This window comes from Stegodyphus dumicola, chromosome 10 (assembly GCF_044657685.1).
Source record: "Stegodyphus dumicola isolate Sdum_Otavi_A_Nest chromosome 10, ASM4465768v1".
Taxonomy (NCBI): domain Eukaryota; kingdom Metazoa; phylum Arthropoda; class Arachnida; order Araneae; family Eresidae; genus Stegodyphus; species Stegodyphus dumicola.
In genome coordinates this window covers 62,988,037-63,010,556 of record NC_140777.1, presented here as the reverse complement: position 1 = coordinate 63,010,556, position 22,520 = coordinate 62,988,037, and the positions used below count along the sequence as shown (strand labels likewise).

At 31.6% G+C, this 22,520-nt stretch overlaps 1 protein-coding gene across 1 annotated transcript; it reads left to right on the top strand.

Moving 5' to 3' along the window:
* Positions 1-5,317: 5,317 nt before the first annotated feature.
* Positions 5,318-6,000, top strand: LOC118184505 (histone H2A-like). Its single transcript, XM_035354185.2, has one exon. The coding sequence runs from the start codon at positions 5,394-5,396 to the stop codon at positions 5,814-5,816; it is 423 nt and encodes a 140-aa protein (XP_035210076.1). The 5' UTR covers positions 5,318-5,393; the 3' UTR covers positions 5,817-6,000.
* The last annotated feature ends 16,520 nt before the right edge of the window (positions 6,001-22,520 follow it).

The window sequence follows — 22,520 nt, the reverse complement described above, 5'->3', positions numbered from 1 at the left end:
TGCATCATCTCAACAAAGAAGACCTCTTCCCCTCACATTTTGATAAAATGAATGTTGCTTCTGCTGTGAGGTTTTTTCCAATTAAAACAGCTGCGGGATTGGAGAAGGCAGTAGCTTTAAAAGAGATAAGCCCTAATGCTCTTACAACAGCATGGTGGATAAGATTTATATGTCAGTGGTTTCAAATGCTATCCTCTAGATGTAGAAAGAACTCAATTTCTGTGACAAATAAAAGCAAAAAAATTGAGTTACTTTTTGAATTTATTAATGTTATACAGCTTATAGAAATTGATAAAGGGTGGAAACCATTACATACTGGTTTGATTCTTTCTACTTTATCAGCCATACAGTTAGCAGAGGCATGTTTTCTGAATGATTTTCAGTTTATTTTGACGAACAGATTGACACAAGATGCTCTAGAAAATGTATTTTCTCAGATACGCAGAAAAGCTGGTTTGAGGCCAAGTGCTTCGCAAGCTGTGAAAGCATTAAAGCTTATCTGTTTATCTCAGTTTATATCTGACATTAAGAACTCCAGTTATGCTACTGATTCAGATATTTACTTATTAAACTATGCGAAAGATGAATTTGAATTTCTGAAGGAGAAAAAAGCTTTAGAGCCTGTTACCATACCAGAAGTTTCTGATGTATCTCTACAGAATCTCACCCTTAGTGAGGAAAATAACGTCTGTTATATTGCAGGAGCTGCAATAAATTCTGTTTTGAAAAATGCTTGTAATTCATGCTCACAATTTCTCTTAGTTTGTGAGCAAAATACTCCTTCCATTGATGAAAATAAGCAGTACATAATTAATTTTGCAAATTTAGGTGGGCTTAAATGTCCTTCTCCAGAAATTTTTAAATTGTGCCTTCTGTGTGAAAAAATAATTCAAAATTTTTTAGACGAAATAATACATGGAAATGTAACTATGGATGTGGAATTTGTTAATATGATTTGTAAGAAAGCAGGCGAGGTAAATATTCCCTCCTGTTGCAATATCAAAACAAAGATAATAAAATATTATTTGACTGCCCGTGGAAGTGGTCTCAAGAAGCTTCTTCAAAATAAAAGGCAGCAGCGGCAAAGTTTTGCATCTCCTGCTTTTAAAAGGAAGAAAGTAAACTAGAATCTAATCAAGAGTTTAAGAAGTTTTTGCTGTTCAGTTCTGTCTAAAAAAGTAGAGTAGTTGTCACTGAAAAATTGCTGTTTGTCTCTTCGAATAATAATTAGGCCCACCAACAGCTGAATGGTTAAAGTTACTGAATGCTGGGAGTTCCATCTTCTGTTCTATTTCCGAACAGGTTGCCTGCATGGTTGGTTTTTTTTTGTGGTTTTTCCCCATGTGTAATGTGAATACAAGCCAGTTCTCCTTAGAAAGTCCTCTACAATAGAAGATCTCGTAGTCAGCTAAATCGGATTTACTTTTGTGTGACCTTAAATGAGGCATCAATTGTGAATCTGTTTTGGCATGTTATTAGGAATTTTAAATGAAACATTTATTGCTGTTGTGAAAGAATGATCAACTGATGTTTACCTTACTAATTAATGTCTTATAGTATTGTAATGGCTTGCAGGATTTTTCATAATGGGATGTTGCATATGTTTTACTCTTCTTTTTTACCAAATAAATAGAGTATGTTCCTAATCAGACATTTCTTCTTTTGTACCAGGGTTATATAGTATGATGTGATAATTTGGATTTGTTTATAGAATACATAACAGTATTTTTTGACATTCTAATAGAACCAGTGTATTTTATTTATTTACTTATTGCTTTAAAACAGATTTTGAATCAAGGCTTACTTCCCACCCCCTTTGGGTATGCACATAAAACATGTTTAAGCTATATTTACAATATATCAATGAGATACAGTGGATGGACAAAAATATGGAAACACCTTGTGAAATGCATGTTTGAAAAGAAAGATTGATTTTAATGAAATGTAGGTGGCGCTGGCGTTTTTGACTACTGACGCCACCTATACAACTTCGTAAATGTGCTAAACAGTTCAGTTGTTGTCGGAGTACTGTTATGTGAGGTTGTCATTGCATTATGTCAGAGTTAACAGACTTCGAACGTGGGCAAATTGTTGGAGTACGTATGGTAGATGCTTCTGTAAGCAAGGTAGCCGAGGTGTTTAGTGTTTCAAGAGGTACTGTATCGAAGATTTATTCCGTATATTCGAAAAGCGGAAAAACATCATCTGCTAAATCACAGGGCGCACGAAGGTGTGTCCTGAGTGATCGTGACAGACGATCATTAAGAGCAATTGTGACGAAAAATAAGAAGACCACAGCTGCAAAAGTTACTGCTGAAATGAATGTTGTGTTACCGAACCCTGTGAGTACCAAAACAATTAGAAGGGAGCTTCATAAACAGGGAATTGCTGGCCGTGCTGCAATTGAGAAGCCACTCATCTGTGACGCTAATGCCCGTTACAGGAAAAGGTGGTGTTTAAATCATAAAGCCTGGACTATAGAGCAGTGGAAGCGAATAATATGGTCTGACGAGTCTTCTTTCACATTGTTTCCCACTTCTAGCCGAGTTTACGTCTGGAGAACGCCATCTCAAGCCTATAATACAGACTGTTTGTTGCCAAGAGTGAAACATGGCGGGGGTTCTGTTCTGGTTTGGGCAGCCATATCGTGGTTCTCTGCTAGCCCCAAATGAACTGTGTCAGGGACATGGTTTTTTGCATTTATTCAAACATCTCCGCATATAAATGAGAATTAATTATATTATATTAGTTTTAAAAGTAAAACTAATATAATATCATTCTATATAAAGCTGTTTGATGTATAATGGAAAAAATTCAATTACTGCAGTATGTTTTAATAAAATTTGAATATAATAGACTGAATTGCACTACATTAGACCAAAAAGCAAAACATTTTTATTTATTTATCTTTATTTTCACTATATGTGTTTGTCATATGTTTGTTACTAGAGGACTTATTTTATAGATTTGAAGCTAAATAATATTTTTATGTTTTTACTTATGCAAATTAATTAATAAAAGAACTGTGATTTAAGTATTGTCTTTGCTGTGATATAGATTGAATCTTATTATGTTATGGAATTATCATTTAAATATTCAGATACGTGTAATATTAAGAGCATATGTATGTAAGTATAATTTTTCCAAGTATAATAAAAAGTAACCATCAACAACAAATAAACTTATAAGTAAATAGTATCTGTAAATTCTGTATGTAAATGTATTATTTTTATTTTTATTTATTTGTGTGTGTATTATTTTAATATTGTTTATAGCTAAATAAAGAAAAAAAAAAAAAAAATTAATGGAATTTTTTACTCTATTAAATCTATGAATCCCACAGTCATCTGAGCATTGAAGTAATTTTTATAGCATTCTGCACTTCATTCTAAAAGCGTTATAATTTAAAGGTGTATATCTTGAATCAGTATTTAAAATCATAAAGTGTTTAGCAGCTTTTTCTGGAAACACACACAAAATAACATTTTTAACAAATTTGCTACAGTAATAGACGCTTGATTCCATGTGAGCAAAATTCAAATAACATATTAAAAATAAAAAACAAAAATTAAAGATTAAACCTTATCCTAAATTAATGGAGGTTGAGGGATTTCCCTCAACCATATTAAGAATGTGGTTGAGGGAAAGCTCTTGTCAAAAAATACATTTTGAGATAAATAACATTATGCGTGTATTTAAAAGAAAAAATTGAAAATTCAATAAAGGAATTCAAAAAAAAAGCATAAAAATACAAATTTGGCAAATTGTATTAATACTAAAAATACAAATTTGAAATATGATATGTGAAAATGTTTTAGAAACTTTTAAAATAACTTGAATCATACGAGAAATTTGGCAATTTAAAAAAAAAAATACGAGAAAGAATCTGTACTGCAGACAAAAGAAGGGGGAAAAGCCACACATCTTTATAGGAGTGCAGAAAAAAGCTGAAATTCGGATTCTCTAGAATGTTAAATTTTAGCGGACAGCGCTAAAGAGCCAAAGTTGCCGCTCCACACCTAAATTGCAACCCTAAAGCTTAGATTCAAAATGGCTGACGAGTCAGCCTGTATCTCTAGTAGCTCTAGTTTACCATAATGAGCTGTGTCTTCTCTTTTTGGCGTTAAAGCTGTTCTCCGAACCTTATCCGAAATCTGTAATATAACATATAAAACATGAGTAATGTAAAAATTCTGAAATATGAAAAATAAAGCACATGAGAGCTATCTGTCTAAGAAAAGGCATACAAAGAAAACATGCCTATTCGCCCGGTATTGAAATAAGGTTAACTAGATTTTTGTTTGAACCCAAGTCGAACCAACACCAACTCTATTTTTACACCGTAGTAGAGTTGGTATTGTTGATCGAACCCTCAGTATTCACTGGTCTTTACCATTTAGCTATGGTGAAACTGTACATTTATAATAGCGAAAGGAGCGTAAAACGCTTTAAAAGATAATTTAGAGTTTTTAAAATATGCTATTAATCTCACGGTTCTTTTTTTTTCCTTTTTAATTTTGTTCTCTGTGATTTTCTGATCGGTAATAAACTCAACTTTTTTCACAAACGGATTAATAGTTGATGTGCATATTACCTGTATTTATATGTAATATCAAGAATATTTAACTGTCTCATATGTATGTTTTAACAGAGGTAAGAATCAAAATCAATATATTTTTCTTTCCACTTAAAAAAAAAAAAAAAAAAAAAAAAAAAAAAAAATAGAGTTTAATTTAAAATTACTATCAAGTTCAGCCAAATATCTCCATGGGCGTTAATAGTTAATTATGTATGGATTAGTAATTAGGTACTTATGGGGAAAAAATATGTATTTAACTATTAGCAATTATGAATTTAAACTCTTGCTCATTTAATTATTCAGCACATTCAGTTATATTTCTCATAATTCGAAACTTTTATCATGTTATTCGATGAGGGGTAGGGCTATGGCGCCCAGGCACCCTGGTGGTTAAGCACCGCAGTTCAACATCCTCTTAGGGCTTAGGCTTCATGTATATCTGACAAACTCCTTCTACTGAGTCTTTGATAGTATTTTTCAGCAGTAATTTTTTATGACAGTTTTTTATTTTTCCTAGTTAGAATGTTTATAATATACTGCAAAATTTCACTTTGAATAATTTAAGTCAATCAAACATATTCTCCTTCTCTTTTAATTATAAAAGTGCAAGTTAGAAACAAATTCAAAGACGGTTTTCTGTGTACCTTACATATCAATTTAAATAGTTTGTTAGCCACGTGATAAGAAATAATTCACTGTAACTGCAACCATAAATTGTGCAGTTCCAGGCGAAGCGGATTTGGCGCCATTCACCCGTTTTCTGGATTGAGAGAAGGTGTGTGCTTAGTGTCTCGAATTCCGATTTTTTTCAAAAATGTCTGGCCGAGGAAAAGGTGGCAAAGCTAAGGGAAAAAGCAAGACCAGATCTAGCAGAGCTGGACTTCAATTTCCTGTGGGTAGAATTCATAGACTTCTTCGAAAAGGAAATTATGCTGAAAGAGTAGGTGCCGGAGCTCCCGTGTATCTAGCTGCTGTGTTAGAATACTTGGCCGCTGAGGTGTTGGAATTGGCGGGAAATGCCGCTCGTGACAACAAGAAGACACGTATTATTCCACGACATTTACAGCTAGCCATTCGAAATGACGAAGAATTGAACAAACTGCTTTCTGGAGTTACCATTGCTCAAGGCGGTGTGCTTCCTAACATTCAAGCTGTTCTACTTCCGAAGAAAACAGGCACAGGTCCCTCAACTGGCGGTAAAGCATCTAAGAAAGGAGGACCTAGCCAAGAGTTCTAGACGCCATTTGAATCGAGCGTTGGTTTCCAACGGTCATCGAAATACCTGAACTTCATAAAATTTTTCATGCATCTTGATTCTGAACTATTCATCTGCCTTCTTATGTTTCCATATCATAAACCAGTATTCTAAAATTTTTTAAGTGTGCGCAAAATTTCTAATAAATTTACAAAATTGTAAAAAATGTGTTTTTGTTCTATAGTTGAAACTGAACTTTTTTATTAGGCCTAGAAATAATAGCATATCTAAATAGTTATCCCGAATTATAATTTTTATTTTAGGATCCATTTTATTTTGATATTTTATGTTCTACTATTAAGATGCGGTTTTCAAAGTTGAATACGTTCATTGGATACTAATACTAGATAGGAGATGTTTGAAATAAATTCGTTTTACAGAAATAATGTACTTAATTTAGTTTCATGTACTTGTCTTCAAAACGATAAAAACTAAATGCTTGGAATGGGTTTTAAATTATGTAGCGTTAACGGTGCCTTATTTATTGATTCATGTTTTATGGGGTCGTAGGGAATGGATTCATTTGGTTGCATGTTTGTATTTGAATGTAATGTTTTTAGTTTTAACAATTTTTACATGTGAAATTTTATGTATATTCAAAAATAAGTTCTTACTGTGGTAAATTAAAAGCATTCTTGAGAGTTTTAGAACTGATGTAACACTGGCATTGCATACTTTGTGTTGGGTTGCACCATTTTGTTGAATGAATAGCATTAAAAACATTTATACTCTTGACTTTAACGACTTAAGTGGGTGCGAGTTTTATTTTTAAACTTAAAAATAGACTTTGTTACACTCAACTATGTTTTAATTGACAGTGGTATAATTTTCAGTACGGCTAAAGTGCAGAATCGCCCAATTTCCCCTTCAATACTTTAATTAAATTTCATAAGTCTTGATAGCTTCTTACTTGAAAAGAAAATTGAAATTCCTCTTTAGATGTAACCAGTTATGGTGTTGAAAATAATGGATAAATGGTATAAGTAAATTTGGTACTCTTCTGTTATCAGGGCCAGATTCACAAAAATTATATGTATGGTGGCTCGCACATATATGCACATGCATACATACATTCTGAATCTGGTCCCGATAACAGCAGAGTACCACAAGTTTTTTAGTTGGCTAATTTAATTTAAAGAGTTCTAAATTACTTAACATTATATTACACTTACTGGGACATGCTACTTAATTTTTTTATCTAGTGTTATAAAAGAATTAATGAAGTGTTTTATTTACATTATTAAGGTTTTAGTATGATTGAAGTATATAATGGACTAAGCTATTTTAAATCATGTGGGTAGATGTATTCTAAAATTTTGCTATTAAATATATCTGACTAACATTGAAATTACACGTATGGTTTATTTTTAATGTAAATTTAGATAAAAGTAAGTTTGGCATAACTTTTCTCTTCCAAATTAAGAAAATGATATGCTGCTGAAACTTTATAAAGGCAGTATCCGCATATATTGAATTTTTCCTCATTAAACTGACCAGTGTACTCTGCTGATAAAATTGCAAATTTAATTATTCGGCACAGCTTTAGTATTAGTCCTTTTTGGCAAGAAATTTGTTTGGCCACATTTTGGAGCGATAAATGAAAAATTATGATAACCTTGGTAACCCTAAATATTGAGCTTCAAACATGCCGCCATTTCTGTCCACGTAACTTTAACGAATTTGATAGGTATCAGAGCTTTGATGGCAGGAGGGATAAATTGTGTGTTTTTCTTAAAGTTACTTTTGTGTTAGGAAAACACAACATTTAAAATATTTTTTAAAAAGCCAAATTTTTTTATAATTAAAAGTGGTGCTTTTAATATTACATCACATGAGTCTTGACATTTTTTCATATGTCAACTCTGCATATTATTATAAATGCCACCCCCTTCCTCAAGGGGAAAAAAAAACACATTTTCAGTAGCATGAGGTAAACTCTTGGTGTTTCCTTTGCTAAGGAAATCAAAATTACCATGGTCTAAAAATACTTGTATACCTCATATTAGAACTATAGGGATGTGTAATTGCATGAATTCATAGGTTCAAATCAGGTTTCATTATTGCTTTTATAACATTTTTTAATTTGACTAAAAAATATAATGGTGCCTAGATTGATGTATGTGGAATGTATTGCTTATAATTTACAGTTCTCAAATTTCGTAAATCTTACAACCTAACAGCTGTATATGAATAACCTTCACTGTATATGAATAACTTATTACTTTCATTAATAGTATGTTGACATAACAGTCGACTTTTTATTTTAAATTTTCTACATTACTCAAACATTTTATCTAACATAAAACTGAATTTTTTGTAATAAAAACTCTAATAAAAGTAAGAGTACAATTTATATATAAAAATTTGACTACATGGCAAGCACTTAGATACTGATTTCAATGTCTTTAAATGTTATCATAAAGTTTAGATATATTCTTATTAAGTTAAGATATACTTTTATTCTATTATAAAGTTTAGATGTACAGAACAGAAGGCACACTTTGTACTTACGACTCGGTCAACCACTTGTGGCAAGATAACTTATGATAACAATTAAGTTCAAATGTAAAATTTAAATTCAAATAAATTTGTAGCCCAAAGGCTGCACAAATCAATTTAATGCACAGTTGGTTAAAAACTTAACTGGCATGGAATTCAACTATCAGCAATTATAATGCAAGACTGAAGACTACAAATCTTTTCTTATCTAGCAACCTATTAATGTGGCCTCAAAAGGCAAAACACGGTTTGTTTTACAAAATAAAAACTTCATTTGGATTCTGGTGAGAAAACGGATGGAGGAAATTGACAGTGAAGATCCCAAGAATAAAATAACTCTGGTTACGAAATAAAGGAACATTACAATATACTTTGTTCTCTGATTAATTATTCAGTACATGAGATAGTGTAATGCATTTTTGTTTGCATCACATACAAATTATTTAGTTTATTTAAATGCTTTCCAAAACTGACAGGATTTTGCAAACATATTGACCATATTTTTTGACCTATAGATGCAACACTTCTTCTCTTCAGAAGTAAGATTTAGAATTAAGAAAATAAGAGAGAATTATGAATAGAAAATAAATACGTATGCTGCCTAGCAGAAAAAGGATGCCTTCATAAAGTACTTTTTAAGAGAAACTGGCTCAGATTCACATTACATCAGAAAACTACTAAAACTCTCATATAGCCAGCCTGAACTACCACTGTTCGGTGGCTATCACTCCACCACTAGTGGATTCCAATGACTGTTCGAATTTTTCACAGAAATCGTCATTTACGATGATTGTTGTATTATTACCATTGGTACAAAATTTACTCATTATGATAATTTAATTTTAGCTTTTAATTATGATCATAAATTACTTGTAATAAATTGAGGGATTAAAAAATACACATTTCTTAATATTTTTACCATTTACAATATTTAATCATAAAAGATATTTCTAACACTGGTATAAAACTTGCCCATTATAATTGAATTTGATTTCCTTCACTTTGAAATATTTTTTTTTTCTTTTAATAACAGAATCTAAGAAACTAAAGTAACATATACTAGTTTGAAATGCATTTATTAACCTTTTGTAAATTTCATTATTCATAAACATAAAAATTAACCTTTTGTAAATTTAAAATATTAGCTAAGTACTAATATAATAAAACATAAATATGAACTAACTACTTAAAATATTAATGTTTAATACATTATATTTTGTAATTAAAAATATTAACATTTTGTAAATTTCGTTACTCATAACATAATACTTGTCATAAATTCATTTACAGTAGTGTTTCAAGAATTTATTATAGCAGTACTAGAAATATTGAAAATTAGAGAAAGACTGTTTATTCTGATTAAGAGCTTATTTTTTAGGATTGTCATTTAGTCTAGATCGGGTTTTGTTGACAATCTGCCATTTTTTTCCGATCTTCAAAACCGGGTCTACCTTGGCGATCTAAGTTTGTCGCCAAAAGGACCAATACTAAAGCTGTTCCAATTATTCTGTTCGCAATTTACAAATTTCAGATGTTCTCAAGTACTTATGCAATGGCTCTTTTAATAAGGAAGCTTTTAAAATTTATCATTGATTTGTTAGTACATTGGAAAATGATTCCATTAAAAAATAGTGGGTGCTAATCATAAAAAAATGCTTTTTTTTTATGATTTAAGACTGAAATGGCATTTAAAAGATTAACAAATTTAGTTGTAATTGGTGATGGCAAACATTTAAAGGTAAGAGTAACACAGGTAGAGAATTTATAATGCAAAACATTTTAAATTTTTAAATGCTTGTAGCAAAGTTAAATATCTGAGTTTCCATAAAATGTGAAAGCTGCACGATAAATGAAAAATTATAACCCTGAATACTTAGTTATACTGTCATTTCTGTCTACTTTATCGAATTTGGTAGGTATCAGCTTTGATGGCGGGAATGGTAAATTGCAAGTTTTACTTAAAGTTACTTTTGTGTAATATAAAAACAAAACTTTTAAAGTATCATGTTTAAAAAGCCAAAATTTGATAGTTAAAATTGATGCGTTTAATATTACATCACAGGCTTCCTGACATTTTTTTCAAATGTCAACTCTGCCATCTCACCCCCCCTCTCAAAAAAAGATTTTTAGTAGCATCAGTTAAACTCTTGGTGTTAACACATGAAAATTTATTCTTCTCACATGTTTCTTAAAATGGGCAGTGATCAAAATTACTATAGTCTAAAAATACTTTTTGCTTCATTTCTGATATTAGAACTGTAGGGATGTGTAATTGCATGAATTCATAGAGCAAAATCAGATTTTCATTATCGCTTTTATAACATTTTTTAATTTGACTAAAAAATATAATGGTGCCTAGATTGATGTATGTGGAATGTATTGCTTATAATTTACAGTTCTCAAATTTCGTAAATCTTACAATCTAATAGCTGTATATGAATAACCTTCATTGAGTATCATTACTTTTATTAATAGTATGTTGAAGTAACAGTCGACTTTTTATTTTAAATTCTATGCAAATTTTCTGCAAACATTTAATCTAATAGAAGTCTGAATTTTTTATAATAAGAGTACAGTTTATATATAAAAATTTGACTATGTGGCAAGTACTTAATTAATGATTTCAATGTCTTTAAATGTAAGTATTATAAAGTTTTAATGTATTCTTATTCAACTGTAAAGTTTAGATATATAGAACAGTCCACTTGTGGCAAGATAACTTATGATAACAATTTCAAATGAACTAGTAACCAATTACACAAATCAGTTTTAATCGAAGTTAGCTCAAAACGTAACCGGCATGGAATTCAATTATCTGCAATCATAGTGCAAGACTAAAGACTGCAAATCTTATCGTATCTAGAAACCTAGTAATGTGGCTTCGAAGGACAAAACACTGTTTGTTTTACCAACTATAAATCTCATTTGCATTCTGGTGGAATAATGGAGGGGGGGGGAGAAGACAGTAAATATCTCGAACATAAAATAACTGGTTACAAAATAAAGGAACCTTACATTAATTACATTTTGTTCACTAATTCTTCACTATGTGAAACAGTGTAATGCATTTTTGTTTGCATCATACACAAATTATTTATTCTATTTAAATGCTGTCTAAAAAACTAAACAGGATTTTGTAATCACATTGATCATATTTTTTTACCTATAAATACACTTTTTCACTTCAGAAATACGATTTATGTTCTAAGAAATCAATTTCATGAGTTGAGAAACATCCCTTAATTATTGCTGTTGGAATCAGAATAAAAATAGTGAGGTAATTACAAATATTACCTCATCTTAAAAACAATGCTATGTACAGCTTTCATATAAAAATGATGTGGATAGCTACAGCAGTCCACACCATAGAAGACTAAAAAGAAACATTACTTTTTTAAATATTTCATTTAACTCGTAACTAAAAACATTCCTTTTTCTTTATTAAAACAAGCTAATTTTTGTTGCCGGATAGTTACTGTAAAAGGGCAAGCAAAATACAGGGATCTGTATTTGAGAATTTATGAATAGAAAATAAATATGTATGCATGCTAGCAGAGGAAGGATCCCTTCGTAAAAGACTTTTTAAGAGAAACTGGCTCAGATTCATGCTGCATGTAAGGAAAACCACAAAATCTCCCATATATAGCTAACTTGAACTACCAGTGTTCAGTGGCTTATCACTCCATCACAAATGGATTCCATTGAGTATTCGAATCTTTCACAGAAATCATCGGTTATGACAATTGTTGTGTACTATTACTATTTGTACAAAATTTACTCTTAATATTATTACCATTTGCATAATTTAATTCGTAAAAAGTATCTCTAACACTGGTACAAAATTTACTTGTGATAATTTAATTCAGTTTCCTTCAATTTGAAACATTTTAATTTACGTTTAATAATAGAATTTAAGAAACTAAAGTAACATACTAGCTTTAAATGCATTTATTAACCTTTTGTAAATTTCATTATTGTAGCATTACTAAGTGTTCAAAATTAGAGAAAGGTTGTTTTTTTTTTTTTTGCAATATTCTTATTAAGAGCTTATTTTTCAGGATTGTTATTTAGTATAGATATATTTATCCTTCACGAGTTTTGTTGACAATCCATCATTTTTTCCCGATTGTCAAAGCTGGGTCAAAGAACATCAATACATATTCTTTGGCTGGGTTTACCGTCAAAGCTGGGCGACAAAAGTTTGTCGCCTAAAGGACTAATACTAAAGCTGTTCCAATGTGTTAATGTATTTTTCATGTAAACAAGTATAATTAGGTGGTCATTTTGTTGTAAAAATAGAATACAAATTCTCTGGAAGGAAAAAAGTTGAATTTTCATAAGCTGGGAAATATTAAGAAATTTAAAAAAAAGGAGAGGGCTTTAATGACTAAAGATGTACCTTAACATTTCAAGAGGGAGAATTTTCGAGATATGGAGAAAACTATACAACTAGCTTGTAACTAAGCAAATATTTGCACATTTTTTTAACTGAAATTGACAGTATCTAATATACATTATGCAAAAATTACGAGTCAGCATAACTGTTATTTTAAGGGGGGAATATAAATACTGTGAGAACAATTTTGAGCTTGCATTTGGTAGAATGTGTACTTATTTTTTTCGCATAGAAAGTGGTTATAAACAATGATGCGGATTTTTGTGGTTTTTAGCATTTTTGATTTTGGTAATGTAGTTTTTAGAGATCAAATTATCATTTAAAAGGATAAAGTTAAATATATTATATACACTTGTATTATTATTTATCATCTTATAACTTCAGAAAAGTAATCATTGAGCATCAAAACTGCCAGATAATGGAAGGGTGATTTTATGTCTTGGGAAGGAAAAGGAATCTTAGTTTTGGAAGTTAGCAAAAATGGATGCATGGTTAAAGAGTTCAAAATTCTAGTTTAGATTTTTTAACAGAATTATTTTGGTGTATATTTTTGTATAAATTCTAATTTATGAAAAATAATATGCAAATTATTCAAATGTTGTGTTCCAAGTTTTGAAAAATTGGAAATTATAACAAAAAAAAAATTAGATCTGGAAAAATCTTCATAAATATGTCAAGTATGGAAATTTGAACCATAATAAAATTACTTTATTGATAATATAAAGCTAAATCTTTTCTAGAAATATGTTTTGTATAGTTATCGATGGTGCAGTGACAAATATAAGCAGGCATGTGCCAACTGGATTCATTTATCTGCAGAATATGTGATAAATATCGATTATTATTTTTTAATTCCAATGTTGCATTTCTCCATAACTATCATAAGCAGAACTGCACAGAATATCAAGATAATAAAAGTTGAAAACTTGAGGTACTTTGTGAAATATGCTTAAAAATAATTGCAGTCTGATCATGGTTGGCCAAAATATATTTTTTATTCTTTCTTTCATGTATGTTTCAGTGTTACAAATAGTGATTTACTTAGTTCATAAAATTTCTAACTTGATTCATCATAATTCAGATGGGACAACTTGGGTGAAGAAATTCACATCATCTGCACAATGGTCTATCAATGTATTTATTTTAATATACTAAAACATCTTGCTAAACACTAAAATTTAATTGAAAATAAAATAGTGCAAATACCATTGTTGATTCCTGATTACATTGCAAAAGCTAACTGAATAACATGAACTGCTGACGATTAGTTATTAACCTTCTAAAACCGGGCCGAAATTCTCAGCCTTCAGACCGGCACGATCCGAAACAGTTTTGCCCCCTCTTTGACATTTTCCTAATGAGAAAAGTCGTTAGTCCCCTCCATGGATGCAGTAAAATTTAGTTAGATGAGTTGCTAGATTTGCAATTTTTTCGATTATTTTGCTTTCATTTAAATGAAGATCTAAATAAATAGTGCACTGGATGCATATCCACAAATTATTGCTGAGATTGATCAGAAATAGTAAATGAAATATAAATATTGCATAAATTTTTTCTAAAAAATGCATATGCATACATTTTTTTCTGAAATCTTTACTATTTCTGATCAATCTCAGCAATAATTTGTGAATTTTATAACTTTGTTTTCACACTTAATTTATATTCACATATTTTCGTGTTAGAAATTAGAAAACGAGAACAACATTTTACAAAATAAAAATACAAACTAGCTTTGTAAGTCTGCAGGTTGGATTGCGATTTTAATAACATATTTTCATTAACAAAATAATGGTAATGACTAATTTAATTAAATAGTAATAATAAATTCATTAATAATATTTATTACTATTAGATGATTAGAATGAGACTCAATACAATTAGATTTTGAGATGAACTTACAGCAATAATAAAGCTTTACATAACAATAGCAGAGCTTTCTGTTTTTTTTCTTCCAGTAATGAAAATGATTACCCTAGAATATTTTCAAAGCAAAATTAAGAAAACTGTTTACGCCAAATTTTGCATAAAGTATCTTCTCGTGTATTTTTTTCTTTAAAGTGTGAAATTTTCTCTTTGAAAAAATAAAAAATCATGAACGGAACAAAAGTAACTCATGAGAAATAACTTTGAAATGCAATAATTCCATCGTAATATGAAATAGTGGAGAAAAGTGCAATACAGTTTATTCACAAATAATCCCCTCATATGCGTAATTTATGTACTGCCAATTGAGCAATATAGGTTAGTAAATTAAACTGGTTATTTCAATACATTTACTTTGTCAGTTTTTTTATGAGCCTTTCAGAGCGGTAAAAGTGGCTGAACACTTGTAGCTCACTCGGGTTTGAATCCCAGCTAATATGGTGGTATAATTTCGGAACCACTACTTGAAGTGTCAGAATTATAATCAACATTGTCTTCCACAATATCTTCTAACAATGAAAAATCAAACACATCTTCACTATCACTCAACTCTATATTCTCATCACAATAATTATTTTTCTCCATGTTGCTAACCATAAAATGGGTCAAATAATGTTTCAATCATAACAGTAGCGAGACTGACCAATGTGAGCACATTTTAACTACAGAAAATAATTGCCAATGCCGATGATTACGTAACATCCTAAGCCTAATTAAGCTAAAAGCATTGGGCTCCACAGCGTAGCACTTAGGGTTAAAATATAGACAACAAATCACATTGAATAAATTTTTAGAAGTGGAGTGATGATTGAACATTAAAATGATGTCTTTTAGATGTTTTTATATAAAGGAATAACTATAATAAGTTTTTGTCTGCTTTATGCACTTAATGTGGTGTTCATTTTTTAAAATTATTTATTTATTTTGTATTTACTGATTTCAATTGGTTTTGTGTTGTGAATAGAGTACTGCTGAGTTTATATAAGCAATCATCTGTGGATTAATTCATTTTACTTCAGTTCATATGAGGAAAATAGTATTGGTTTACAAATGAATAAATTACATAAACTGAGGTTTCACTGCATATGATCTCGGAATGTTGCATATGTAAAAATAATTAACTGTATTTGTATAAGAAAAGTTCCTTTGTTCATTATTGGATTGTTAAGTTAGGTAAAATGATTTAGACGAAGCAACTCAAGGATTTCATATCCACATTACACCTGGGAAAACTGTGGAAACTCCCATCCAGCTAGCCCATTCGTTGGAATTCTAATCAGAGTCAAATTAGCAGTATTTAGGAATCTTACCACCTTGGAGGCATTGATGGATTGTATCAATCAAAATTCACATTGTACATAAAGAGATGAATTCAAAAATTGCCTTTGAGGAGGAGAAACCCATAAAAATATTAAATTTTCCAACTGTACTAAATTGCCCTTTGATGAGGAAATATCTCTGTGGCATCATTTATCTAAAAAAGGGTTTCTGAAAGTGGAAAATTACATATAGATTTTTTTATATTAAATGAAATATATTTTACTATAGGAATGATGACTAGCACTTTTTGAATACTAACAGTTAATTGAAAAAAAAAAAAAAAAAGTGTCTTGAAATTCATACAAGCTTTCATTTGCTAGCAGATTCAGAACATTATTTCTATATAAAAAAGAAGCAGCAGATTAGAAATTTTATTAAAAAAACTAGAACAAAAAAAAAGGGGGGGAAGGCGAGCAGCAAATTCATGAAAATAAAAATGATATATTTTCTGCCATCTCGCAACATTTAGAAAAACATAATTTAAATTTAACAATACTGTGACAAAATTCAATTTTTTAAAGGCTTCAATATTAAATTCTCCCTTTGATAATAATGAACCAAGAATACTAATTCAAAATTATGTATGCAGAAAATTGACTGCTTTGTTGACAGACCTTTTGGATTTGGTCATGAAGATCTGTATTTCTATAGCATTTATTGGGTATGTTTGTATAATAATTTAGCCTCACCAGTATTTAAGATCACTGAATACAGGTAATTTGATGCTTGTTTAAACCCATGTGAATGGGCTGGCTGCATGGTTTTCCTCCATGTGTGACATGAATACGAGCCAGTTTCTCTTAGAAATTCCTCTCCATAGGCTTCCCTTCAGTTTGGCAGATAGCTTTTGTGTGCTTTGCTATATTCAAATAACTTAACCTTATATAATTACAATAAATGCCAACTGTAATAAGCATTCAACAAATTAGAATATTTTCAAATGTTACAATTATGCAAATGTAAGCCATTGTAAAGTCATCATAAAGCATATATAGGATTACCACTTGGAACAGACAAAACCTATAACCAATGTGTATTGATGCCAACAATGGATATACATGACATCACAATGCAATCATAACATTCCTTGGTTTTATGCAAACCGGTTAATTCTCAATAAGCAGGTTTAATTTTTGTAAATGATAGAAGTTAGCTGCTATTTATCTCTTTTTCCTTTGCCTTTGAAATATGGATATATATTTATTAAAATGTGAGATATACTGTAAATGGAACAAAATGCAATGGAGTGAATGAACAAAATTGCAGGATCAAGAAAACTGAACATTAATGGACAAGATATGCAATTTTATATGAAAGCTAATCAATAGCTGTCCAGTGTAAAAAATTATGTTTTTTGTTTTAATATTATTGTTTGTATATGGGTTTGTAACAGACTGAATGCACACAGAACCGATGAGAACTTGATAAAATTAATTTTTGCGAAAACAAACACTTAGCAGTTCTTGAACTTTCTCGTATAGCTCTTTATGTGTAACTACTGATTCTACTAGGAGAATCAGTAGTTACACTTCAAACTACTAAGAATGTTAAACACGACGCAAAGCACAGCTAAAGAGCGAAGCTAGCATGAAGATATCTCAATACTTTGAACTAAACAACTACTACTGAGAAACTCACGGTGCATAAGCATTTAGCCACTGTGGGCCTTAATCTGTCTTTGGGTTAGGTCCAAGGCAAGTGGCCGTGGATGGAGGATAAGAGGTAATGTATGCAGCCATTAAATGGTCATGGAATGGGCTGTTGAATAACTTAGATGGTACAGACAGAAATTAGGAGAAGTTAAATTTCTGTGGAGCCAACTACTGCAATTCAAAGATGAACTATTGAAGTAAAAGTTACAGCATAGAAGTAATGAAGGATTTATGTTATACAAACAGAAACAAATTGATTGATAAAATTTACAGGTGGAAGATATAAACAATACAGAAGTAATAAAAATAAATATATTTACAGAATATGTACAGAGTGGTAGTACTATATGCAAAGTCCTTTTCCTGCTTTGCTAGGATTTACAAAGTGTTTAACTTCATTGAGAAACTCAGAATGGTGGATTCATTAGATAGCCTAGTAAGTTGTATTACGAAAAATCATGGGGATTCTTGAATGGCTGTTCAACTGTGGGATTCTAATTTGACAACATAAGAGTAATTCATCGCTTTGATGAAAAAGTTGTGAGAGCTTTTTAGAATGTAGTCTTGAGTATGTAGAAGGTTTACCTCAATATAGTTTAAAGTTTCTCAATATAGTTCAACCAAGGCTTGCTGGTGATGGTGTATTTTATTTTGGAAGGTCCAGATTTTTTCTCTGTAGGTTTTGGGTGCTGTAATCCATACTGGTGCTCCATAAGACTGGATGTAACATATAGGGTTCTCTTTACTGTTATGTCCAAAGTGATTGACTCTTTCCGTTATTAAGGATCTTGTAATCTTCTAGATCGTGTTGTGATCACACTTCATGTTTCCCAGAAGTGCATCCCATCTTTCTATTCAATAATCGTTTATTAGTTCTGTTATTTCTCTCATAAGATAGTTGAGATGCTGTTTATCACTGGAGTCCCTGGCGAGTTCCCAATGTTTTCTTGCTCTGCTTTTTTATTTTAACTTTTTCAAATATGTAGTCAGGAAGAGCATTTGGGTTTTCTTGATTAATATACTTAGTAGAGTTATTGAGCACTCGATTGAATTTAGTACTGAAGCTTGTAATAACAACCTTAATGCCGGCTATAGTACGAAGCTGAGAATTGCATTGTATATTTTCTAGCTGGGCTTTAAACTTTTCCTAGCTTGTTATTTTTTCTTTTTTGCAACGCTGGTGGATGCTGTCCATAAAAGGTAAAACTTAGCTCTTCTGAGCTTAGTAAAAGTGATCTGAACTTAGCTCTTCTAAAACTTCCAGATGTAGAATGTCACATACTTCTACAAATTGCATTGTGATGTATACGAGGTGGAGATGTGGGACCTGTAACTTTGATCCCATGTTGATAAACTATGGTAAAATTGTTCCATTCAGTTAGTAATTCTTGAGTTCCAGATGGGAGTTTTTGAATTTAAGCCACCCATGATTAAAGTTGGATATTCAGCTCTTGTGAGATTATATGTCTTCATTCATAAACACATTTTTGGGGAATTATAAAAGGAAATAAAAAAGCAAACTTGCTTCTGTGCTACAATAGATTAATGCAGCTGTTGCTTCAATATGGATTGGATTTACGAGTATGTATTTGAGAATTTGAGATGTTCATTTATCAAAAATCATTGTACCGCCTCCTTTGTTATATGTGTGAATAATTTTGTATCCGTGAATTTTTTATATGATTACTTGTTCTTAGATGCGTTTTCATTTAGTAGTTTAGACATTAATTTTGTGTCTTTGAATGAAGTTTTCTAGTTTTGTTTCCTACTTCCTGACATCATTAGCATTAAAGAAGCAGGTGTTAATATAACAGTTGTTTGCCTATATGCTGTACACTTATGCTGTGTGCTCATGCTTGATTAGAGTTTAAATCCATATTTAAAGGCTGTTATGGTTTCAAGGACTTCTATGCCTAGTTGAAATTTCTTAATAAAATTTTGGGTTTGCTTGTATTTGTTTAAAATGGTTTGGGCTTTTGAGACAATCAAAGAATTAGAAATCATATTTTGTCTTGTTTTATCTTCTATTTTGCTTGTTTTAAAGTTTTTCAATCCTGAATCTATGGTAGTGTTATTGTTTTCTTTTAACTAAGGGGATTCTTTTTAAGATGTATGAAAGTTAAAAGACTTATTTCGGTTGTGCCTTTAGTCTAAGGGTTAGGATGGGTCGGAAAATCCCTATATGAGGAAATATGATCAGATCTATACAAAGCATATTTCCCTCAGCCATCTTCTTTCGTGTCCGAGGACTTCCATATTTCACGAGTTCAGCATATTTCATACATCATGGCTACGGCCATAGCACATGCTTTGGCTATGGTCGTAACGCTCACACCTGTGTCATTGCTATGTATGGTTCAACAACTATTCTCATACACACAGAGTATTCAATTATAAAGTTTTTTCCCTGTATTCTTGGTGTTTCAACAAAGAACATAGTGAGTGAGTTTATATTTCCCTGTTTATTTTTCCTAAGGTATCTAATTTTTAGCAAAAGTATTTCCAGCTTTGTTAAGTTCTCCTTCTATGTCTTTGATATGAGTTTGAGAGTAATTTTTATATTGCAACTTTGATTTGTTTATCCGATTTTAATAAAATTGTATGAAAAGGTGTTTCTTTTTCATTCAGATAGTGACTTTTTTGTAGTCTTCTACATTACGCAATTTTATGTTAAATGTTTATCCTCTTATCACCAGCTACCTTTTTAGTACATAAAGGTTCAATTTCCTCTAAGTTTCTTCTTGTTTATAGCTTCCTCAAATTGTACTTGCTAGTTTGGTTGGGTGACTAAATCCATCTAAGCCTGTGTTTTCAGTGGCTCCCGAGCTATCTGGGATTTCTGTATTAGTGGTTAAATCTTGATCCATCTCATATTCTGTCTGGAGAGGCTGAAATTTGTTAGCATGTTCTAAAATCAATGGTCCTGGTCTACTATTTATATTATATACATTATGGGGTTATATACTATGGTCATAGTAAGGGACTAGCCTCTCGTAATGAACGACTTTAGAATTTGATGACTTACAGATCCGACCTATGTCTTCATTGAGCCTGTTTAGAACTGTGTGAGGACCATCAAAGTGACTGTAAAGGAGAAAGTACTTTCCATTGAATCGAATTCCATAACCATACTTTCGTTAAATCAATGTCACTGTAGCTCTCCTGTCCTATTGGGTCTTCATCTTCTCTGTCGTCAAGTTAACTCACTGTCGTGCAAAATTATGCATCACTTCACACTGTGCTAGAAGATCTTGAATGCATTCCTCAGGCATATCAGGAAGGTGGCCAAACAATGGATCATAAGGTAAACAAAGGCCACGAGAAGTGGATCTGAGATAGGGAATAGCTGATAGTCTCGTGGATAGCACTGTGATAGGCAAGTAAGAGCAGAGGTAAGTTATGGTTCCAGTCCTGTTGGTTTCAGGAAACCTTCAGCGAAAGGTTATTAAGAGTGGTTCGAATAAACCTCCCTACCATACCGTCTGACTGGGGATGTAAAGATATCATTTGCGTTTTGTCGGCAATGAGTATCTTGCAGATTCTTTAATGACAGCCAAGATAAATTTCTTCCTTTATCGGAATGTAACTAAAGAGGAACTCCAAACCTGGAAACCGAATTCTGTATCATTACCTTTGCTACTGTGAAAGTCTCTTGATCAGGGATAGAATACACTTCAGGCTACTTTGCGCAGTAATGAATGACAAGAATGTATTTGTTGTCAAGGGCAGTTTGTAGCAGAGTTCCCAGGATATCAAAGAGGATGCGTTCAAAAGACTCTCCTACGTTACAGCTTTCATTGGCTGCATTTCTTCGGTGCTTTCCGACCCACACAAGCATTGCAAGATTGGCACCAGTTTTGCACGTCAGCCCTTGCATTACTCCAGTATTAGCACTCTCAAACACTATGTAAAGTCTTCATTATTCTGAAGTGGCCAACAGTCAGACCGCTATGTAGTTCTTTAAGGGCATCTGGGATCTTGAAAGTATCAGCTGCCATCAGAATTCCTTTCCACCATCCGACTTGAACTTTCGGTACAAGATACCGTTTTGAATACTGAGTCTCAGAGAGCCTAGTATTGTTTTGTCATAGAACTATAGATCGAAATGCCTTGCCAGATAGTTTTCCTATTTGTAGATTCCTTTAAGTCAACTATGGGTTTAATATTGCCGTCTTCCAATTGGTCTTTCATGACCTCTTCGTTACTCCATGGGTCTTGGTCAGACGATGCTGAAGTTGTAGACGTACGACCGGATTAAACAGCTCATATTTCACCTTAAATCTAGAACAATATCAACAGCTTTCTGAGGTGGTCTTCTAGGGAGGGCCTCGGCGTTTCCATGCAATAATTCCTTCCTAAGACAGATAGATGGGTCATATTCCTGGAGTCTCTATATGCATCTGGCTATTTGGCCTTTGCAATTCTTATAATTTAATAGCCTGTTAAATGATGCATGATCAGTACGCAGCACGAATTTTCTGCCATGGAGATAATGATGAAAATGTTCTACAACTTTAAATATTGTGAGTAACTCTTTTCTGGTGACACAGTAATTTCTCTCCGGTTTAAATAGACACTTGCTCCCAGCATGTTCTTAACCATTTATTTCTTGGGACAAAACAGCACCGACACTCATTGCTCGCATTTACATCAAGAATAAATGGTTTGTCGAGCTCAGGATACGTGAAGATTGTTGCAAATGTTAAAGCTTCTTTCAGTTTGCTAAATGCATCCTCACATTCTTTTGCTCACAAGAATTTTTGCTTGCTCTCTGTCAGCTTGTGAAGGGGTCTTGCGGTGAAACAGAAACGCTTCATAAATTTTCTATAGCATAGCCCCAGGAAACTTTTCAGCTGATGGACACTTTTTGGGGTATCTTCAGTCTTTAACAGACAC

Bases quoted from the DNA above. Each gene is read 5' to 3' on its own strand.
- LOC118184505 (XM_035354185.2), top strand. From the start codon at position 5,394: ATGTCTGGCCGAGGAAAAGGTGGCAAAGCTAAGGGAAAAAGCAAGACC.